The 22,927-nt window shown below is 47.2% G+C and overlaps 1 protein-coding gene across 6 annotated transcripts in view; it reads right to left on the bottom strand.

Moving 5' to 3' along the window:
- ACSL1 (acyl-CoA synthetase long chain family member 1) overlaps nt 1-22,927 on the bottom strand; it is a 72,856-nt gene that overhangs the window by 43,231 nt on the left and 6,698 nt on the right. For 5 of the 6 annotated variants that reach the window (XM_025933083.2, XM_025933082.2, XM_086703200.1 and 2 more), the window contains exon 2: nt 7,393-7,619. In XM_025933083.2, coding sequence (XP_025788868.1) covers nt 7,393-7,587 — 195 coding nt within the window. In that variant the 5' untranslated portion in view covers nt 7,588-7,619. Of the gene's footprint in view, nt 1-7,392; nt 7,620-12,361; nt 12,559-22,927 lie in introns of those variants that run through there. The other variant, XM_086703197.1, reaches the window with a different exon arrangement.

Consider the following 22,927-nt stretch of genomic DNA (forward strand, 5'->3'; position numbering starts at 1 on the left):
CAACGTGAGTGAAGACAAAGTAACCAACGAGGTTTGTTATACTTAGTCATGAAGAAGCCTGTTTCGTTTTGGAAGAGGTGCTAAAGTTACCTAAAGGCATGAAAATGCTGACGTTCGTACACTCCCAGAATATTAGGTCTAAACAAAGACGCCCCTCCAAATACATTCTCTGCATCCACCCCCACGGCCCCAACTGCTAGGGCCGCTGGCTGAAAATGCCCTCGGATGCCATAGCCCTTTAGAAAAATGCATTTGAAAACTCTCTGAGCACCACAGCAGGCAAGCTACTAGGGGTAAGATTAGAAAGGCGGGGTGCCCGGGTGGCTCAGTCAGTTGGGCGTCCAGCTTCGGCTCAGGTCATGATCTTGTGGTTCATGCCCTGCATCAGGCTCTGTGCTGAAGGCTCACAGCCTGGAGCCTGGTTCAGATTCTGTGTTTCCTCTCTCTGTCCCTCCCCACTCATGCTCCGTCTCTGTCTCTCTCTCCCTCAAAAACAAATTCAAAAAAATTTAAAAATCTTAAAAAAGATTAGAAAGGCAAATCTTTGCAGACATCTTTGACCACATGCACAATTATTTTCCAATCAGACCAGGGAAGAACAGGCAGTGGGTTCAGATTCTGAACAGCCTGGTTCAGATTCTGTGTTTCCTCTCTCTGTCCCTCCCCACTCATGCTCCGTCTCTGTCTCTCTCTCCCTCAAAAACAAATTCAAAAAAATTTAAAAATCTTAAAAAAGATTAGAAAGGCAAATCTTTGCAGACATCTTTGACCACATGCACAATTATTTTCCAATCAGACCAGGGAAGAACAGGCAGTGGGGAACAAGGACTGGAAACCTGCAATTACAAATGGCAAGTAAACGAAAGCTAATGCCTAAAAACAGGATTTGCACAAGCATTACCGGCAGGGAGGAAGCCAGAGCATCAAACCAGGAGATTCTTCCAAAGTCCTGCACGTGCTTCTGCTCCACCACTCTTGCCGGAGTCTTGCCGGAGATGGGAATTCTGTTTTTATTAATGTTTTGCCGGAGTCTTGCCGGAGATGGGAATTCTGTTTTTATTAATGTTTGTATTTACAAGTGACTGCAGAAACGACTAGACCGCTCCTAATATTTCTCCTTTCCTCGTCATGCTCACCTGCTACCTCCCACTGGGTTCAAATTCGGGAGTCTAACGCCCCCCCTTACAGATGCTTTGCCACTTGTTCCACAGCCCGTGGGGCCGGTGTTAGTTCCACCATCTGACTGCACCTGCCCTTCCCAGACAACTTCCCTTCCTGCCCTGCCCTCCCAGCTCCCACTCAGACTCTCCCTACATCGCTGCCTCACTGTGGAGTTTGGTCCTACCCCACTGGACAACAGCACCCCCACCCGGAACCAGCCCCAGCCATTCAAGTCCAGGGTATCGCCATGCTTTGCCCTTTGTTTTTTGTTTGTTTGTTTGTTTGTTTTTTTGGTTTTTTTGTTTTTTCCCCAGCCTTACTGAGGTGTAACTGACAAAAGTGTGAGATACCTAAAGTGCACGATGTGATTTGATGTATGCTTCCATGAGTCAACTTCTTTTTGGCATTGCCACTTTTGGCTTTGCCAATGTCATTAGCCCAGAGGTAGACACTTTGTCTCTGCAAGTCCTATGTGAGGAAACCATGACATTTATTGAGCAATGCTTCCTCAGGCCAGATACGTTCCATTTAGTTTGCTTTTTTCAAGGTTCTGATCAGAGAATGAACCAGAGTTTTGGCTTTATGGCATGAGAACAAATTGTCCTGTTAGTTTAAGGACAACCCTCACCCTCTGCCAGGGACAGAAGGAGACCTCAAGAGGACCGCTGGCCAGCCTACAAGCTGCATGAGGACAGCAGCCTCTTCTTCCAGGTATTGGGCGCATATCACATGGCAGATGACCAAGTGGTTGCTGAAGGGAGGCCATCAGATAATTACTCTGTGAAGCATGGAGGATTGAATCCAGAGTGTCACCTCCTATAGCACAGGCTTAAAATGCTAAGGCAAGGGGTGCCTGGGTGGTTCAGTTGGTTAAGTGTCCGACTCTTGATTTCAGCTCAGGTCAGGATCTCACAGTTGTCGGATCGAGCCCTGCATTGGGCTCCATGCTCAGTGTGGAGCTTGCTTGGAATTCTCTCTCTCCCGCTCTCTGCCCCACCCCTGTTCGTGCGCACACACGTGAGCTCTCAAAATAAATAAACTTAAAAAAAAAAAAAAAGAATAAGATCTTAAGGCAAGTTGCTAATCATAAATATCCCAACATGTGGATGTATCAATCTCAAGCTTTTACGCCAAAAGGCCCGCCAGCCAGCATGTGCCTGAATGTCATGAGATCATTTGGTGTGGAAGTCATCCAACTTGGGAGCCAAGATGAGTGATCCCCAAAGAGCCGATCCTGCATATTGAAAGATATGAACCCACACTATAACCAAGGTCCAGTAACCAACAAGTTTAAACAGTGAATCCGTTATGGACTGACTTGTTTGGTTACCCGAGGTAAGTCTGAAACTAAGCTCTGATATTCTGAAAATGAAGTCTTAAGAAAGCTATGGACTTAGAGATATAGAAAAGTTTTTTACGTTCTGCAGTCCACTCCCTTCTCTGATATTCAAAGACAAGGCAAATAGCTTGGGTTTTCATTTAAGTACATTATAAATCCTTCTGTCTTAATTTGGCAAGTGAGCCATTTCAATGCTTCTGACATCTCTCACCAAATCTAGGAATTCCCATATTCTTTCCACTTCCTCCTTCAACAATTACCTGGATTCTCATTTATGCTTTGGAATGGTTGGTTGCCTCAATCCGTTAAACTCCGGTAGGTGGACCTACGACCGACCGGCACCGAGTTTTGCTCTGACCCCATCTACATCTGACCTGGGGCACGGGCAGAGGATGCGGGGAGGCAGAAGCTCACCAGAAATCCGGTTTTGCCACTGCCGCCCCGGCTGTGACAACACTATGCTCCCGGCCCCGGCCTCACACCCACACCACCCCGCTTTCTGCTCCCACACCCATCTCGTGTGTGGAACCTCAGCCCCCGTTCTTACGTCACCAGCCCTGCTTCTTCCTTCCATCTGCATTACCTTCAGACGGTTTTGCCTCCAATACCCATTTTCGGAAGAGCCTGCTCCTGGGTTCAAAGGTCTAACCACTGACTCTTCAAATTAATCTACACAGACCCCAACTTTATTATCCTCCCCCACCCCCTGTAAAGCCCTATTACAATACCTGACTTTCAACCACTGTAATGAAGGCAGTATAACAAAGCTCTGGATAGTTCACTAACTATGTAATATAATTTCGCCTCTTGGGACTCAGCTGTTTTCCTGTGTATAAAACTTGAGGGTTAAAAGAGGAGGCCTTCATAGAAGAAGAAAACTAACACTTACTGGACACTCGGTATGGGCCAAGTGGACCCTCTGCAAGTATCTAGGCAGTCCTCTTAACCGTGAGGGAGGGAAGGATCTATCACTTCTGTTCTCCAGATAAGGAATGTGAAGGTCAGAAAAGTCAGGGGAACTTGTCCAAAGCTGTCTTCCTGGTCTAAGCAGAGGAGCGAGGTCCAGCCTCTGCCAAATCCGCTCACTTCTCTGGTCCCTTGTAGCTGCATCACGCTCTCCTATGTCCCTAAGCTGCGACCACCATGGTCTGGGCCCCTGACTAGCCCCGAAGGGTTTCCAGTCACTGCGGTTAAGGTCATCTTCACCCGGGGGACACGGGCATCTCAATCTCGGCCAACAGACAGAGACCAGCTGAAACCGGGACACGTGTGAATCACTTGTGAAAGTGAGTAAAGGCTACACGGGCACAGAAACACTCGCTTCCCCCCACAGCTTGGAGTTACCGAGCAGAAGCAAAAGAATTCCGTGGAAGATGGAACTCCTCCCTGACACGCAGGGAAAGGCAGGCCTTCGGGTCACACTGCTGACACACGGTGTCAGCTGCCACCACAAACGCACAGGCTCGGCCCTCAACATAGGGTCTGGATCACACCGTGTGTGAAACTGAAGAGACACTTGTTGGACTCAGTTTCAAACTTCAGCTTCTCTGTCCCGTTCTACAGCTTATGTCCTCACTGCTTTTCTTACATGGGGCACAGCATGGTGCTAACGTCCTCTTTATCACCCTTTTTATTTATTTATTTATTTACTTACTTACTTACTTTTATTTATTTTAGTTCATCCAATTTCTTTAACAGGAAGGTAAATACTACCATAGCAAAATATTTTTTTCTTCACAAAGTAGCTTAGAGAACTATAAATGGGATGTTACTTTCACTTTTATTCATTTGTTTTTCTTGTCAAAAGGCTGACAATTTAATTATTCCCACTTTTATGCAGTTCCCCAAGACAATAAATGACTATTTTCCTTCACAGAGGACACCCTCTACATGTCCACAAAATCAGAATCTGTTTCTCCAGTGTCACCCTGACTTCTAGAAGGAAATGTTGGAAGCTGTAACTTCTCAAGAACCTCCGGGCCACAGCTTTAAGAAGGTGTAGCTTGGAATCAGCCAGTGTGGGTGGTTATCAGATGCAGCAGAACCAAAAAGTGCAGACTCCTCATTTTAACACCCATGGAAGGTTTATGGGAAGAGGCGGGTGGAAATCTGGAGGCGAAATGGGGGAAGGGCGGGAGACCAGGGTGTGGACTGGCAAATGGCACTTGTTTTCAAAGGAACAAAGGAACAAAACAACAGTATTTTATTCTGACGATCAGTTCCTACATCAGTGCCGGATACACAGGCTCCTGGTGAATACTTAATGAAATGAATTAAGTGCTTCTTTCTGCCACAGAACTCCTTATGACCACACTACCTACAGGAAAGCACCTGTCGTTATGGAGCATCAGAACTCAAAGCTTGTCTTTATTTCAGTATTTTAAGTTTTCTTTTTAGAAATGAAAAGCAGGGGAGCCTGGGTGGCTCAGTCGGTTACGCGTCCGACTTTGGCTCGGGTCATGATCTCCTGGTTTGCGGGTTCGAGCCCCGCGTCGGGCCGTGTGCTGACGGCTAGGAGCCTGGAGCCTGCTTCGGATTCTGTGTCCCCCCCCCCCCCCTCTCTCTCTCTCTCTCTCTCTCTGCCCCACCCCCACTCACTTGCTCTCTATCTCTCAAAACAATAAATAAAATCTTAAAAAAAAAGAAATGCGATCAGTCGGTTACGCGTCCGACTTTGGCTCGGGTCATGATCTCCTGGTTTGTGGGTTCGAGCCCCGCGTCGGGCTGTGTGCTGACGGCTAGGAGCCTGGAGCCTGCTTCGGATTCTGTGTCCCCCTCTCTCTCTCTCTCTCTCTCTCTCTGCCCCACCCCCACTCACTTGCTCTCTATCTCTCAAAACAATAAATAAAATCTTAAAAAAAAAGAAATGCGAAACAAATTTTGTATCTACTCCCAAGACTGACAAATTCTGAAAATCAGAGCTGAATCCAGTTCTGTAAGCGAAGAGAAAAATCAGGGAGACTCTACCAGGTAGTGGAATTATAGATTTTAATTTTCTTTCTGCTTATCAGTAGTTTTCCACCGTTCTACAGAGGACATGAATGCTTATTTTAATAAGTCTCAGAATGACTTTATGCTAAGCTGGAACTTAAAAAGCACACTGTAAGTGCCTCCACAATTTCTCATACAATTAGAATTAGGCATTTACAGTTACTGCTAAATTATAAATATCTTAAATCTGCACTTGCCAAGTACTCTTTTCATAGCGATGGCGATGCTACCCTGAGGCACCAGGTCCTCCGCCAGAAGAGAAGGAATGTCAAAAACCCCACACTCATGTATTAGAAAAATTAAATTCTACTCCTTCTTGTCTTGTTATTAGCTGAAGTGAAATTTTGTTTTTTTAATTCTTAATGTTTATTTATTTCTGAGAGAGACAGAGGGTGAGCAGGGGAGGGGCAGAGAGAGAGAGGGAGACAGAATCCAAGGCAGACTCCAGGCTCTGAGCTGTCAGCACAGAGCCCGATGCGGGGCTCGAACCCACGGACCACGAGATCATGACCTGAGCTGAAGTCAGACGCCTAACCGACTGAGCCATCCAGGCGCCACTAGCTGAAGTGAAATATTAAGTCACATTTACCTTCTAAACAAGGTATGAAAACACCTTTTCTTGGCAATAATTCGGCCATTTTATCTTTACATTTTGGTCTGAATTAGACTGATGTATCTTCTACAGATTATAAAAATTTCAAGTTAATGAATCCAAGAAAATTGTCTAAAAGAACTAAAACCCTGTAAGTAATAAAATGGTCCTTATCAGGCAGGCCAAGGCTTCGTGTGGAACGGTACCCTCTCCTCCTCATGGCCATCAGCCTGGGGACCAGGGCAGCAAGGGGAAGAAGAGACATTCTTTATGTACATTTAGAGTTATGAATACTGAAAATCGATTCTGACTTAGGTAGGGAGAAGCAAGAAACCACAATGCAGAGAGTCAGGGCACCAGTGAGAACTTGGCTGCTTCATCTTTTCAACCCCTCACATTTTATACTAAAGAGATTCAAAAGGGAGAAAAGCAGAACAGAGACATCAAGAAAGAATCTCTCTGGGGCGCCCGGGTGGCTCAGTCGGTTAAGCGTCCAACTCCTGATTTTGGTTCAGGTCGTGATCTCACGGTCTGTGGGTTCAAGCCCAGCATCGGGCTCTGTGCTGACAGTGCAGAGCCTGCTTGGGATTCTTTCTCTCTCTCCCTCTCTTTCTGCCCCTCCCCTGCTCGTAGGTACTCTCTGTCTCTCTCTCTCTCTCTCAATAAATAAATAAACATTTTTTTGAAAATTAAAAAAAAAAAAGAAAAAACTCTTTCTGAAAGGGTCCCTTGCTTTTCCCTGTCCCATCCCACCCACTATGCCCTAACCAGGGAATGCACACTCTGGTTTCATTTTCATGAGAACAAGAGCATGGCCTGTAGTTTGGCCATGTTATGTACAACCACAGTGCTCAACAATTCAACCTTGGATCCCTCCTGAATGCCCTTGCTTGATCATGTCCTAACTGAGATTCTGTGGCCATGTTATTCTGGAAAGTTCCTAGCCTCACCTCATCCTAGGTGAAATCTCAGAGTCCCTTTCAACAGCTGGGGGATGTGTTCTAAGTATCAGGTATACCGCAGATGAAATCCTTCTTTCTGGAACATTTGTTTGACATCTCTCTTCTCTGCTGGAACATCAGCCCTGCGAGAGCAGGGACTCTGGGCCCATCCTTTCTGGAATCCTCCGGGCCCCCACCCTCCATTTATTAACATAGACAAACGTCAGTCTGTTGAACACAGTTTAGCTTACAAAGTGGCCTTGCAAATATCTGATGGTGACAGAAACCGGTCAGTGTCGCATTCAATGGGAAATCTGGGGAAATGCAGAGAAAACCCACATGGCAGGCCGGCAGGCCCCTCCACTTACCGCCACCTCCACAGACTGCAAGGACAGGTCGCACGGTGGCTTCAGGGCTTTGGGTCTCGTGGCGTACCAGAAGGTGGTGAGGGCTGCAAAAGCTCCAAAGCCCATGAGCGTGTTGGTCGGAAGAGTGCGAACGTACTGTCGTAAGTCAACCAGCTCTGGCATTCGAAAATACCGGAACAACTCGTGGGCTTGCATTGTCCTGTGTCGCTGGCTCCCTCAGCTGAATTCTGTCAGGAGAGAAAAGATGTCATGTTCATTCCAGCAAGGCAGGACTTGTCTCCAGAATTCCCGACGGCCAACCATCCCACTTGATGCCTGGCTGACCAATCGAGGCAGTAAACCCACAGGCCTGATGGTCCAGCTCTCTTCCTGGCTGCCGAATTTCATTTTTCTAAGAACATGTCAGAAATTCATTTGACCTCCATCGTTTTGTGCAAAGTGTCCATTCCCCACATTAAAAAGATTTCACTCACAAAGAATTCTCGCCATAACATGCTCAAGTGGCGTAAGTTACCAGTTTCTTCCTTGATAGTGTGCCTCTGTTCTCTCCCACCTAATCAAATACACTCAAGTCTCGTTATCAGGGCTAATGAGGAGAAAAGGGGAAGAGGCACAAGTAAGCCCAAACCACCCAGCAGCCGTCTGCTCCTCCTTCTCCCGAAAGATTTCCCATCAGCTCTGGATCGGTCCAACGGACCAACCTACATGTCGGTATGTCTCTCGCTTTCCCCATGCTCTCTGTACCATAAAAGCAGCAATACAAATGCAGAGGAAACTGCAGTTCTCTATTCTGCTAAAATAATTTTTTATATTCCTCAGGATATTACAACCAAAATATAATAATAATAATAAATGGATGTACATAAATTCTAAACCATCTACCACGTATCTGGAGAGAGACTGAAGCATAGTATTTGAGAAGAAGTATAGAATAATATTTAAGATCCCAGATTCTAGAGCCAAATTCTGTCTTCCCAGCTTATTAGTTGTATGATTTGGAATTACTTAACTTCTCTGTGCCTCAGTTTCCCTAACCAAAAATGGAGATTGAAAACAGACCTATCTCATGGGGATTTTATAATGGTTACATGATTTACAGAGAGCTTGGAATGGCATGGGGCCCCAGAAGCTACTCAATAAATGCTAAGTACTATCATTATTTCATCTACCAACATCCTGTGATTAGTCCTTTATGCAGAACCGTAAGGTACAGAGTTAATAAAACAACAACAACAACAAAGCAGTCAGAACACAGGGGTGCCCGGGTGGCTCAATCGGTTAAGTGACTGACTCTTGATTTCGGCTCAGACCATGATCTCGTGACCAGGGGATCGAGTCCCTGTCAGGCTCCATGCTCAGTGTGGAGTCTGCTTGGGATTGATTCTCTCTCTCTCCCTCTCTCTCTCTGCTCCTCCCTCACACACTCTGTGTCTCTCAAAATAAATAAATAAGTAAACTAAAAAAAAAAAAAAAAAAAAAGCCAAAACACACAGAAGAAAATTGGACAAACAACCTAATGTATATGAAAGCCTCAAATTGGATGGGATAGACAGTTTATATATACATCAGCATAAAAAGTGTCAGAACAGGAAATAAGTACGAATAATTCTAATTAGAAAACAATTGATGAGCCACTACTATAAAGTATGTTTGGCAGTAAAGGGAAGGAAATCATAGCTAATGCTCTGAAAGGCTTTTCTCAAAACCTGCCTGCCAAGTGTGAACGCTTTAGCTGTGCTTCAGATGGTAGTTGTGAGTTCCTTCTTGTATGTCCTTTTAAATACCGAGGTCACAAAACTGAACATAATTTTCTTTTTTCAGATACAGAAATCTTTAAATCTCACTCTCTACCGCTGTAAATTTTGTTTAGAGAGGAGCAGAGTATTGGGTGTTTTCACTGGCCATCACTATCTTAATGTATTTGCTCAGCTCGTGCACTCTTGCGTCACAACTCTGTGTAGGTACGCGTGCGTGCACACACACACACACACACACACACGAAAGTTCCTTCCGTGACAACCGAGAAGGAACAGATAAGCAAAATTTCTTCAGGTCATACTTCTGGAGGAGAAGCTCCACTACTTACAATACCACTCACCATAGGTGCCACCAACAGCTGACTGCTAGGTGACTACTGCGGAGCAGAAGAGGTGGTGGGAGGGGGGTGGGGGGAGGAGCTCAGCTGGCGTTTGCCCGACCTGCCAAGGTCCCTCAGGACATTTGCCACAGGCCGACTCCTGTCCTGCTGCCCACTGGGCTAAAGGTAACTATGAGACAAAATTCACACTTGACTTCCCAGGAGAAGCGGGTGGAGGATGGGCCAATGGGCAGCTGGGAGCACAGTCACCCCACTGCTCCACCCATGGGCAGGGACAGGCATCAGCCAGTGTCACTGCCAGTGCCAGATCTGAAAACAGACACTGTTTTCTTTCTGCCTGGCTTCCCAATGAGAAGAGACAATGGGCATATTTTTAAAAACCAGTGAAATAAACGATCAGATGCTGGGCGGCATGTCGAACCAACAGGCGACGGACCACGAAAGAAACAGATTGTCCGTGGTATGGCCACAGCAGATTTATTCTAGTGGAACGCACAGGAGCGGAGCTACTCCAGCTCGGGAGCACAGTGAACACACGAGGCCAGCCAGGGTGCGCCGGGGGGGGGGGGGGGGGGGGGCGGGGGGGCCTGGAGCCGGCGGCTGGGAGGACGGCGCCCACCGCCCGGTCCAGGCGGCGGAGCCAGCTGGTGGGGGACATACGACACTGAGCCGGCGGTGTCGGGGCGTGCTGAAGTGAGGGCTCCCTGAGCAAGGCCCGCACTCACGGAGACCGTGAGGACGAGCAGACAGATGGGAGTCGGGCCCGCTGGCAGCAGGCGGCCAGATTCCATACACAGCACAGCCAGCCAGCCAACGCTAAGCAACCCGACTGCGCCCTGTGCGGACCTGCCTGCCCCTCAAGTCACGCCCCCTGGCAGCCTTTTTCACGCCCACTGCGCCCCTGGGTCCGGAAAGGAATCTCCCACCCCTCGCAGACACACCCCTGCCCTTGGCTTTTCTCTCCCCAGGGTCCCTGAAGTCATTTCCATACAGCCCTGATCCTGTGAATCTGCAGGGGCTGTTCGACAGAATCCAGTCCTTGGAGGGGAACGTTAAATAATCCCCCCATAAACAAATACAGTCATAAACTGGTGATTATTTTTTTTTTCTATTTTAAGCATCAGCAGGAGCCAAGCTGTAGACAGCATTAGACGAAGAAAGAAAAATGTCTATTTCTAGAGATAAGTCTAGGAAAGAAACTTGAAGAAAAAAAAAACACTTCAGAAAATTACTGATTTGGTAATCTTGCACCGTTGCAAGAACACTTTCTTAGATACTAATCTGTAATGCTAAGGGTTGAAACCCAGCTAAATTCTTACCTTTAGTGGGTGATAATGACAAGGTACAACAGTTTAATTCATGCCTCTCAGCTCGCAGCCAGGTGACAGACAAGCTGAAAACCAGCTTCACTTAATCAACTGGTTAATGCTGTCCACAGGAAAACTAGAGCCCATCCAATAAAGAACTAAGACAATCCTTTTAGATCCACGTGAAGAATGACTCTTAAACATGAATACAAAACATTCTAAATCTTCTTCCTTCTATGTAACTGCTATTAAGGAAAAGGCACTTCGCGTATTTAGAAATGCAGGCAGACCTCATTCAGAGAATATTAGCCACAATAAATAGCCCTTCAATGCTGCAGGTGAACATTAACACCACGCTTTAAGACAGCCCCCAACAGGTCTCTAAGAAGAATCAAGACCCACACTTGCCAACAGATGATTAAAACCCAGACAGACTGTACTTCTTATTCCAACGGTGTTCTAGTTGGAATATTTTTTTATTAAATTCTTTCAAAAGCAAATTTCCACATCACCCTCTCAGGAAGTTTACAGCCGAGGCAAGTAATAATGCTGCTATTTGCTAAGAATATGATTCAATCGGATTAAAGGCTTAAGCAGCCAGTATTTCTCAGTTGAGAACACACAAGACTATTGGCAGCTGGCTTCTCCCTTCCCCAACAGCTACACCTGCACACCCTTCCTCCCAGCACTTAGGAAAAGTGTGTTTGTTCAGTTGGGTCCTTTGAATTTCCCAAAGAGCTGGAGTCTAAAACCACAGAACGACAGAGAACACAGCAATGGTTGGGGGAACGTGGCACACATCCAGCGCAAAGAACCATTGTGAAGGATGCCTTTAAGTAGCCCTGTGCACAGGACAGGACACAGGACAGGATACACAGGACACGGTAGTAGAAGCTGGATTGCACGACTGTCAGGAAACAGAAGTCCTGGTATTTATCCACCCAAACTTTGGGAAGAAGAGCTGGCAACACAGCACTGATTTAGTGTTTCAGAAAGGCTTTCACATCCTGTAGCTCACCGGAACATCGCAATACAAAATGATCATGAGGAAACTGAGGCTGGAGACTTAAGAGGTTTCCCCAAGGTGTATCCCAAGACGGGGACACCAACTTGACCCTAAAGTCATGCTTTTTCCTCTACACAAACAAATTCCTAACCTCTGCGGGGCCACTGATCCTCTCCACTGGGAACATGCACATACTTCTCTGCACATGCGGCTCACAAGTCCCCCGCAGCCCACTCCGGCTTAGAAACCGTGACAGCAGGTGGTTTCTAAAGGTCCTCAGCACTGACACTGCATGGCCTGATGAGAACCGGACATCTGAACTCCCTTGTCTTACGTAACCACCAGGATTTGCCCCATCATCCTGGACTCTGAACATATGGGTCTAAGGCCACCCGGACACAAAGGTTTACCTCCTACCATTTTGTTTACACCACACAAAAGTGGTTTGGGGCCAGAGGTGACTCACAAGGGCATCATTCTCTAAGGACACAGGGACACACACACACACACACACACACACACACACACAGACCTATGATTTTGCAGATTTATACTTACATCAGCATTTTATTTTCTTCATATTGTTTACAAACCCCCCCAAAAAAATGGGTGACCGGGATGTTTCTCCCCTTCTAAAGTTCCTCAAGCTTTCATTCGGTTGAATAACAGCGGTTTGATGAAATACTTTGCTAGGAATGCAGCCTTGAAGCAAACCCACATAAATAGCACCCTTGCCCCAGCAGCAGCAAATGCAGAAATCCTGACATCTTTCCTTAAAAGCAGCGAGCCAAGCTGGCAACGCTGCCATTCCTTGCTCCACCTCCTGCCCTTGTACAATAGGCTATTTACAGAAGGCTGAAACTCCCCCTTTGTCCTGAGCTGGCTGGGCAGAGCTCAGCCTTGGGGAGGAACAAGAGAGCAGCAGCCAGACCGCGTGCCACTCCAAAACCCTTGGATTCGTGCTCCTTAACCCTGGCTGGCAATTTACCTAAAGCTAGATTTGCTTAAGCCGTCCCCTCCTGAACCAAAAGAGCAGTCGGGCTCTCCCCAAACAGGGATGCCGGCATCCACCAGTTAGAAAGGAAAACAGAGGTCTCTGTCCAAAGCCCATTCTATACCTGAATTCCTGACCACGTTTGCTGCCTTTGGATCATCTCCTCATCCTGAGCATGAGAAGGAGAGAGACCATCTGGGTAACTTCAGGATCCCACGCACGGTGGGCAAATACTTCCACAGGGAATTAATGACTCCCATCCACTGCCATGGGGTGTTTCTTCCCAACGAAGTACAGTGAACCTTAAACCCACATAATTTTCATTAATTCAATTTCCAAGCAGATTTTAAAAGGAGAAATGAAGGAGAGGTGCTCTGCTTTTAGAAACCTGATTTACTGAAATATTCAAGTCAACTTGAAAATTCTTTACGACACCACTCTCTGTCCACGCCATCAAAGTCAGAAAGAGCAGGACACAAAGCGTCTAAAGGTAAGCAGGGGGATGCTTGGGTGGCTCAGTCGGTTAAGCATCCGACTCTTGATTTTGGCTCAGGTCATGATCTCGTGGTTTGTGGGTTCGAGCCCTGTGTTCGGCTCGGTGCTGACAGCACAGAGCCTGCTTGCGATTTTCTCTCTCTCCTTCCCTCTCTGCCCCACCCCCACTCATGCGTGCACGTGCACGCTCTCTCTCTCTCTCTCTCTCAAAATAAAGAAATAAACTTAATAAAAAACTGTAAAGGTAAGCAGAAGGCGAGACTAATTTTCTAACCGGTAATATTAGGGCCATACCTCACCTGTTCATATTGGCCACCAAGCCACGACTCCCATATACGCCCCCAAGTAATGAGATTCCAAATACAATGTGCCCAACTTGAATGGATAAACTCGTAGGGCTTAGATGCAATGGTCAAAGTCTATCCCTAACAGCTTCTGTATTTATTAAATTACATATCTATTGAAGTCACGTGACAAAATAAATTACTTTAGAAATGTGTGCTCTTTCCCTACTTACATTTCCCTGATAGTTTATTAAAATTCTTTGAACACACTTGTTCACACAGGGTCTCAGGCATCCCTACAGCCAGCCACTTTGGGAGCCACTTTTGCCTTCGTAAGGTCAAGCCTCCAGAAATAGCAACCCAGCTAGTGTTAAATTCCTTTGCTCAGGAAAAGTTGAATTCACTTAGTTGGCCTTTCTGAGAACGAGGCAGTTTCAGGAAAGGTGCCTTCTCTACCTGATGGTGTTCAAAAGGAAGTGACCAAGAGGACACCCCCACAAAATGAAAGCCTCAGTGACACATGATGACTACAAGAGGGTTGTCGGAAAATTCTCACCCTCTCTTGGGTGCAGGTGCATTACTTAACATTCAAATGTGGGTGCAAACCGTGAAAAACTGGCAGACCCCATTCGTGAGGCTTGGAAATCAAAAACGTAACACAAATATATACACAAAACAGTGCAAAACGAGGTGGCAGTAAGTGCACAAGAAATTCTGAGAGAGGGCACACGCTCTCAAGGATTGCTGCATGCAGAAAGCAAAAGTGAGCCGGTCCTCGCAGGATGAGGGAAGCCCAAGAACGTGAGCTCCACTTCGGGCCCTGGGGATAGGACGGGACGGCCAGAAGCAACTCCCCACCTCAGCTCTAGGATTTTTGGCCAGGTAATCTGGAACAAGTGACAGGATTCCACTAGGTAGGACAAAGGAAGGAAAAATCAGCTTGAAATTGCGCTTTCTTTAAGAGCCACCGTTTGCTAAGCACTTGCTGTGTATCAGGCACCGTGCTGAGTAATTAGGCACATGACGAAATGTCATCCTCCTAACGGTCCTTACTGTACGGAGTCCTCATTAGCTTCGACTCAAAGACAGGAGACTGCGTAGGAGAAGTCAGGTGTCCTGCCCCAGCCCCATACAAGAACAAGACCAGAGGCCAGGACCGAAGGCAAAGCCTATGGACCGTAAGAGGCAGGCCTGTCACCGAGGCACACGGTGGTTCAAATGCAGACGAAGGTGCAAGGCGATGAAGAGGATGCCAAGAAGCTGGGACAGACAGAGCTTTAAAAAGCCAGGATCTGAATCCCAATGTCCACCAAGCGATGGAGGGATACACACGAAATGTGGCCTGTGCAGGCGATGGAATATCCCTCCGCCTCAAAAAAGAAAAAAAAAAAAAAAAAAAAAAGGAGATTCTGATACAGGCCGTAAGCTGGATGAACCTACAAAACGTTATATGTGTTCCAGGGACTTCGATGAGGCAAATTCAAAGTGACAGAAATGGAAGCTACAGGAGTGGAGGGTGGGAGGGGAAAGGGGAGTTATTGCTTCACAGGTACACAGTTTGTGTTGGGGATGATGAAAAATTCTGGAACTCGGTAACGGTGACAGTTACACAATATCGATAATGTAATGAATGCCAATGAACTGTCTGCTTAAAAGTGGCTAAAATGGTAAATTTTATGTTATGCCTACTTTACGATAAGGCATTTTTAATCGCTAAAAAAAAAAACACAAAACAAAACAGGATTTAGTAACTCAGTAGATATAAGTGGGAAAAAAGAGTCGGAGTCGGAGGGCTGGGTTTTTGAGCCCGGGAGATTGACCGGTGGAACAATGAGGAGCAAAGCGGTGGGGGAGGCTGGAAGACGGTTTGTAGGCAGGTTCCCAGGGTCCTGGAAGCCTCCTTGTGCGAGTGGACTGGCCCATCCTCTCCCCACGCGTCTCTGGGCGAGCTCCCCTCCGGTTCCCTGCCTCAACAAGGCTGGGAGGGCCAGTATCCCAGGGCGGAGCTCTGGCCCTGTCTTAATAACATGTCCAAACCGACCCAAATAGTTCAGTTGCTCTAATAAATCCTTACGTGACCTCCTCAGTCAGAGGCAGTCCTGAACTCCAGGAATATGTTATCTGTAGCCCTTGCGTGACCCTTAGCATCTCCTATTTTACACTTATGTTGGGCGTCTGCTTCTCTTACATAGATGCTTCTCTCTCCTGGGGCCAGGGCCCTTTCCCATCTGTCTTCATAGGCCCCTGATGCTGGATATACTGCCTTGCCCAGAACAGGTGCTTCATGAACAGTTACTGAGTTAGGAACGACCCTCTGTGATTCTGACCAGTTTTCTGCTACAGGCCCCAGGAGGGTGTATTTATAGAACAGTGATTCTCCAAAGAGCAAGGAGGTATTTGAAACATTTCTAAACTTTAGCATTCTCCCTGTACACCCCACGCTGCTGCTGCTGCTGCTGCTGCTGCTGCTGCTGCTGCTGCGAGCCATTGTGCTAGAAAGGAGTAAGCAGCACCTCCTAGGTGATGTGGAGGGGAAAAGAAAAAGCTTGCAAGACACTGATTTAAAGGCTACATAAAAATACTCCCTTGCCCCTTGTTGTGATGAGCACTGGGTGTTTTACGTAAGTGATCAGTTACTACATTCTACTCCTGAAGTCAGTAATGATAACTAAAAAAAAAGCAAAACTCTCTTGCCCATCTTCCCATGATGTTTTTCATTTCTCAAACTGTTGCACTTCTATATAGTGTCACCTCAAGGTCATCTAAGGGCAAGGATCCTCTTTCTCCTTAGCAGATGTGTAGACAAATATTCAGACAGGAGACTGTGGATTACTTTTTGAAAGATCAAGGTTGCCCACAAGAAGGGGAAGAGGGTAAACAAATACCTCTCTTGAGTAGAAGTGCAAATGCCAGAAGGAGGGCTTGAGTCCAGAGCTTGATACCCGGCTGGCCACCAACGTCTAGAAGTGACTATTCTTTTTTTTTTTTTTTTTTTAAATTTTTTTTTCAACGTTTTTTATTTATTTTTGGGACAGAGAGAGACAGAGCATGAACGGGGGAGGGGCAGAGAGAGAGGGAGACACAGAATCGGAAACAGGCTCCAGGCTCTGAGCCATCAGCCCAGAGCCTGACGCGGGGCTCGAACTCACGGACCGCGAGATCGTGACCTGGCTGAAGTCGGACGCTTAACCGACTGCGCCACCCAGGCGCCCCTAGAAGTGACTATTCTATGACAGAAAAGAGAATCCTCTAAACCAGAGAAGCATCCCAGGAGCTAGAGAGCAATGGTGCGACTGCGGTGAGGAGAGCCCTCAGAGACTCCCTGAACACCGAGCACGAGCACGAGCACCGGGTGGGTGGCCATCTGAGCGGTAAGGGATGCTGCAAATATGACTTGCCCAGCATTCTCCGGAGGGCGGGGGGTGGGGGGGAGCCATCTGGTTCTCCTCCCTTCTCTCTTCAGCATAGACACGGAGACCTGCCATGTCCAGCCAATTGGGGAAGTGATAATTCTAGTTTGGACATGCCCAGCGAAGACATCCAGGTTATGTGAGTGGCATGGATTCACGAGGGAAAGTTTCTATTGAAAAAAAAAAAAAACTCTTAAGAGAAGCAAGATGTTTCCGTTGGCCTTCAAACACTGTTAACACTGTTAAGTGAGTTCTCAGAAGTCACTTAGACGAGGCAGGGACATTTCTTGGTAACGGTCGGAGAAGGGGCAGGCTTGGGCAAAATGGGTGACCTCAGCCAGTCAGCCTCACTTCAGCTAATGGAGACAAGACCAGTTTGCTAGGTTGACCCAACCCTTCTGAAGAGGGTTCTGTGGGCCCGGCCCCCCACCTGTCAACTCACCAAGTGAATCCAACAAGGCATGTTATCTCAGCTGACATCTGGCCCAGGAAGGGCCCTAATTATGTCTGTAGGACTGTGTATTAGAGAACACGACACCATGGTCCGGGGGGTACGGCCCATTATGTACAGCCTATTATGACCATAGCTAGAGAAGGAAATAAAATTCCTGTTGCCACGAAAATAATCCACAACAGACTCTCCATCTTCCCGGCCTCTGGGAAACCACAAAGCAAGGCAGGAAGCAGGAGGCTCCTCTTCCTGGGAGGTGGAGAAGAACTTAATAGTTAAGAGGACGAATGTCCTTTTACAATAGCCAGAGCCAGACCCCGTGAGGCAGGAACTCCTGTCCACTCAGGGCCCTGGAAATGGTGAGTAGGGTCCCTTTGTTTGAGAAACCGCACACAGAGAGGGTACCTAAGTCCCAGGGTCCCTCCGGATGTTTTGTCCCAGACTAGTCACTTTTAGGAGTGAATACGGAAGGAGACAAAACAGGAAGAGTAGGAGGTAGGCTCAGACGTAACAATCTGGTTGTTTCGGGTCCCGGCAGTGCCCCTGACGGGCAACAAAAATCTTGCGCTAGCTTCGTCGCTGCCTGTGTGGGCCTCCGTGGGGATAAAGAAAGGACGGGAATAGAGGAAATGTGTGCCCCCTTCAATCACTGACACCATGGAGCATTTCCAAGACAAGGCCAGAGAAGGCAAAAGATGGTGACACACCCCGGACGTTCAGGACTGAACAACAGGATTCCACCACCACCCAGAAACTCCAGATGACAGCACGACACAGAGAGAAAATAACTGTTAGAAACTGCCAATTCTAGGGGCGCTTGGGTGGCTCAGTCGGTTAAGCAACCGACTCTCGATTTCGGTTCAGGTCATGATCTCATGGTTTGTGAGTTCGAGCCCCGTCCGGCTCTGTGCTGACAGTGCGGAGCCTGCTGGGGATTCTCTGTCTCTCTCCCTCTCTCTCTGTCACTCCTCCCTCCCCTCAAAATAAATAAATAAATAAATAAAATTAAGGAAAAAAAACTGTTAATTCTATGCTGTGCCATTTGGGTATTTATGATTTTATTATTCTACTATGTACTTTGGGGTGTTATTATTTTTTTGTTATTTTTTTTTTTTATTTCTCAAGATAAAGAAGATATAACTAGGTCAATTCGGTTCATTTCCTCTTGTATTTATGTATTTCCCACCTGCTGCATAAACGGCCTCGGGCGGCAACCTGTCCTTCTAGGAGAACGACAGATGGGGTGGAAGCCCTGCCCAGAAAGTCCATCCCTAGGCTCCCACCGTCCGTGTTGGGCCCTGACCAGCTATGTGGGCACTTCCACGTGAGGGCACCTTTGAGAAAGGTTCCACTGCTAATGAACAAAATCACAGGGAAAAAAAACCCACTTTCCCTCTCTCCCAAACAGAAGTCCAACAGCATTTGCGGTGTTTCCTCTGCCTTCAACGAGTTTAGGGTATCAGTGAACAAACACACCTGCAAGAAAGAGTTAACCTAACTATCTAGACGAAAAGTGAAGAAGTAAGTGGTGGAGGGCTTCGGGAGGGAGAGAACACTATGGATGAACCAGAGTGCGATGGGAGGGCCGGCTAGAGAGCCAGGTGGAAGCAGCCAGAGGCAGGTGGTGGGGGTGAAATGCCCTGAGACCCAGCTCGTGCCGGCCGGTGCTGGGGCAGGGGCGGCTGGCAGTTAGGAACGACAGAGCCACAAATCAGGGTGGAGGATGCCCTGCCTCCGCCCGGGCTAAGCAGCCGTTAGCTGCAGGAGCTTGTTCCCATGCAGCGGGGTGTAGTTTGCTAAGCGTCCCATGTCCCCGCCAGGGTGAGGCCTGGTGCAGGAGACAGCGAAGAACAAGGCCCAGTCCTTGCTCACAGAGGTCACCACGATCAGATAGCAGTGACCTGGATAAGAAGGCTGAAAGGACACAAGGTTGGGTAGAGTTACTTACACCTCTTAAAATAGATCGCGGTTTCAGAGGGACTGACAAACTAGTGGACCGGCTTAGCGGCGCAGGGTTAAGTGGGAGATAGAACATAGACAGACCTCTACCCAGAGAGGAAGGCCGGCCACTCACACATGGGGACGCTTTTGAGGGTTTACAGATTTCAGCGTGGGACTGTTGTGTCCCTAAACAGCAGAGATGAAGGGAGCCCACCAAATATGCTTAGGCTGTGGGCCTCCTCAAGACAGAACAGAGCCTTTGAAAGAGGCTGGGACCCCGTTCTGACTTTTCGATTTCGTCAGCTCTGGGGAAGACGTTGGTGGTGTCGGGGGAAGCAGCATGTGAAATAGAGAAAGAGTTGCAGGATTAAGCCCACTGCAGGAGGAGGGAAAAGGGCGGGGCTGGAATAACTCCAAGGGTGCGGGGAACCATGGGAAGAGTGGGTGGCCCGCAGGAGGCTGAAAACCCAACAAATCCAACAAGTTGCAGAGGACTGTAGAGTAACGACGTGGCGTTTAAAAGAAGGAAAGGAAGACAAAGAGATGGTCTCATCTGGCTGTTACCTACTTGGAACACGTGACACTAGCTTGGGGTCTATTTTCCCCGTATGTTTTGTTTATATTTTATAATGAAAATGTCCACGTGGATTTAAAAGTACATAGAATAGGAAAACAAACCCCCATATGCCCATGACCCTAGCTTCGGCTTTCCCAGGATCAACACTTTGCTAATATTGTCTCATTCTACATCCATTAAAAAAAAAAAAAATTGGGGCGCCTGGATGGCGCAGTCGGTTAAGCGTCCGACTTCAGCCAGGTCACGATCTCGCGGTCCGTGAGTTCGAGCCCCGCGTCGGGCTCTGGGCTGATGGCTCGGAGCCTGGAGCCTGTTTCCGATTCTGTGTCTCCCTCTCTCTCTGCCCCTCCCCCGTTCATGCTCTGTCTCTCTCTGTCCCAAAAATAAATAAACATTGAAAAAAAAAATTTTTTTTTAAATAAAATAAAAAAAAAAAAAATTTTTTTTAAAGCAAATCCCAAACATCTTACTATTCAGGTGACACTTCTGAGGCCCATTCGGCGCTATGATCCTGCGGTTTGGGGAACGATTTGCGGGTAGTAAAACTGACTAGCACATCCACATGCTGCTTCCTGCTAAGTCAGTAAACGTTCAACAAAGAAAGCCAACCTAAATATTGACTCGAGGTGCTACACCCAGCATGATATTTGATTGTCACACAAAGGAAGGTCTATATGTTCAGTCTGAGATTTACAGAGCACTCCATATCAAACATTGCTCCCATCTCAGGAGACACAGTAGTGAATAAATCAGAAAATAAAATAAAATCTTTGTCCTGATTTTAAGGCTTCTGCATTTTCAAGCTTTGGGTCCAAAGTCAAAATATACTCTGGATTTAACACGACTCTCCTGAAGTCCAAGACCACTTTTTAAAAATTTTTAAATTTATCTCTTTAAGTTCAAGTTAGTTAACATACAGTGTCATATTGGTTTCAGTAGAACCCAGGGATTCATCACTTACAACACCCAGTGCTCATCCCAACAAGTGCCCTCCTTAATGTCTGTCACCCATTTAGCTCATGCCCCCCCACGTACCTCCCCTCCGGCAACCCTCAGGTTTGTTCTCTGTATTTAAGACTCCCTTATGGTTTGCCTCCCTCTCTGTTTTTCTTATTTTTCCTTCCCTCCCCCTATGTTCATCTGTTGTGTTTCTTAAGTTCCACATATGAGTGAAATCATGCGACGTTTGTCTTTCTCCGGCTGACTCATTTCACTTAGCATAACACACTCTAGCTCCATGTTGTTGCAAATGGCAAGATTTCATTCTTTTTGATCGCCGAGTAGTATTCCACTGCATATGTACACCACATCTTCTGTATCCATTAGTCCTTCGATGGGCATTTGGGCTCTTCAAATGACATACTGGATAAAGGGTTAGTATCCAAAAGTCTATAAAGAACTTAGCAAACTCAACATCCAAAAAACAAATAATCCAGTGAAGAAATGGGCAGAAGACATAACTAGACACTTTTCCAAAGACATCCAGATGGCTAACAGACACATGAAAATACGCTCTACATTATCAGGGAAATACAAATCACAACCACAATAAGATACCACCTCACTTCGAGACCAATTTGACATCAATCACAACCTAGTTTCGCAAAGGAGTTTCGATTCCCCCTTAACTGACAAACTGAGTTCTCTTGCTCTTTTTTTTTTTTTTTCCAAGTGGCATTCAGAGGTATGTTGCCATGCTGTTGGTAGAGAAGGAGTTAATTTTCCGGTTCTCTGAGCTTTTCATAATGCATCCAAACTAATCAATAAATGCCTCTTAATATGTAACTACATTTATAAACTCTAGACATTTGCAAATATTTTCTGAACATTATAAAATACACATATATGAATTTAAGCTAAAAAATGAGTATCTGTAGTAGTTCTAATATACCCACCCTGCACCCTGGATGGCCTACCTCTGCCACGGGGCACATGGGCCCCATTTTGGGACGACTGAGCAGTTCTTGCAGCTTCTCTGGGCACCTGCCTGGCTAGAGTCTCTGTCAGTTCTTGACTCTGGGAGGCAACAAATAAAAGTGCTAATTGCAGGGGTGCCTGGGTGGCTTAGTCAGTTAAGTGTCTGAGTCTTGCGATTGGCTCAGGTCCTGATCTCACAGTTCGTGAGATCGAGCCCTGAGTCGGACTCCACGCTGAGCATGGAGCCTGCCTGGGATTCTCTCTCCCTCTCTCTCTGCCCCTCTCCCACTCGTTCTCTCTGTCTCTCTCAAAATAAATAAATAAACATTAAAAACAAGTGCCAACTGGAGCCCCCCCCCCCCCGAAAAGCTTGCCGCCGCTAGGGGGCAGTGTAATAGTGCTTGCACACAGACTTTCCGTCTAAGAGGGAGACAGAGGTAATCAACAACTCCGTGAGGGAAAGGAGTTGGAGCGGGCAGGACACTGGCAGTGAAGTCACCTGGCCCAAGCCTGAGAGCCCGAGGGGGCTGGGCCAGCTAGTCTGGAGGAAGGAGAATCAAGGTTGCAGGGCCACGGCAGCCCAAAGCTTCAGCCCCTGCCTCACGGGCCAGGGATGTTCAGTCTGCCTACACTTTAGAGGGGTGCCAGCCTCAATGGCGCTCATCTCTGATTCCTGTCCGAAGAGGGCAGCACAGGCTGGCTCTGTCTTCAGAGTCTAGCCTGTCTCTGGGCTCTCAACCACACCTCTCTGAATCTCGGTTCCGTCCTCCCATGAGGTGGTTGGTTGGACTGCTTGACAGGCACGTTCCCTGCCAGCCCCACATTCTGGGGCACCTTGGAAGCGTGCCTGAGGAACAATGTGGGTAATTGTCCTACAGAAGGAACAAACAGCTATTTGACCATTTCACTAGTAGCACAGAAACAAGGTATGATTTTAAGGAGGAATACCAGGTAAATGAAGACGACGGTACAGTTATGTAAGATTATCTAGAACTTGACACTGATCTGCTTCCCTTCCACATCCCGCAAAGCCTACAACCACCTGCTGTTGAAAC

This window comes from Puma concolor, chromosome B1 (assembly GCF_028749965.1).
Source record: "Puma concolor isolate L17-30 chromosome B1, mPumCon1.1.hap2, whole genome shotgun sequence".
Lineage (NCBI taxonomy): Eukaryota > Metazoa > Chordata > Mammalia > Carnivora > Felidae > Puma > Puma concolor.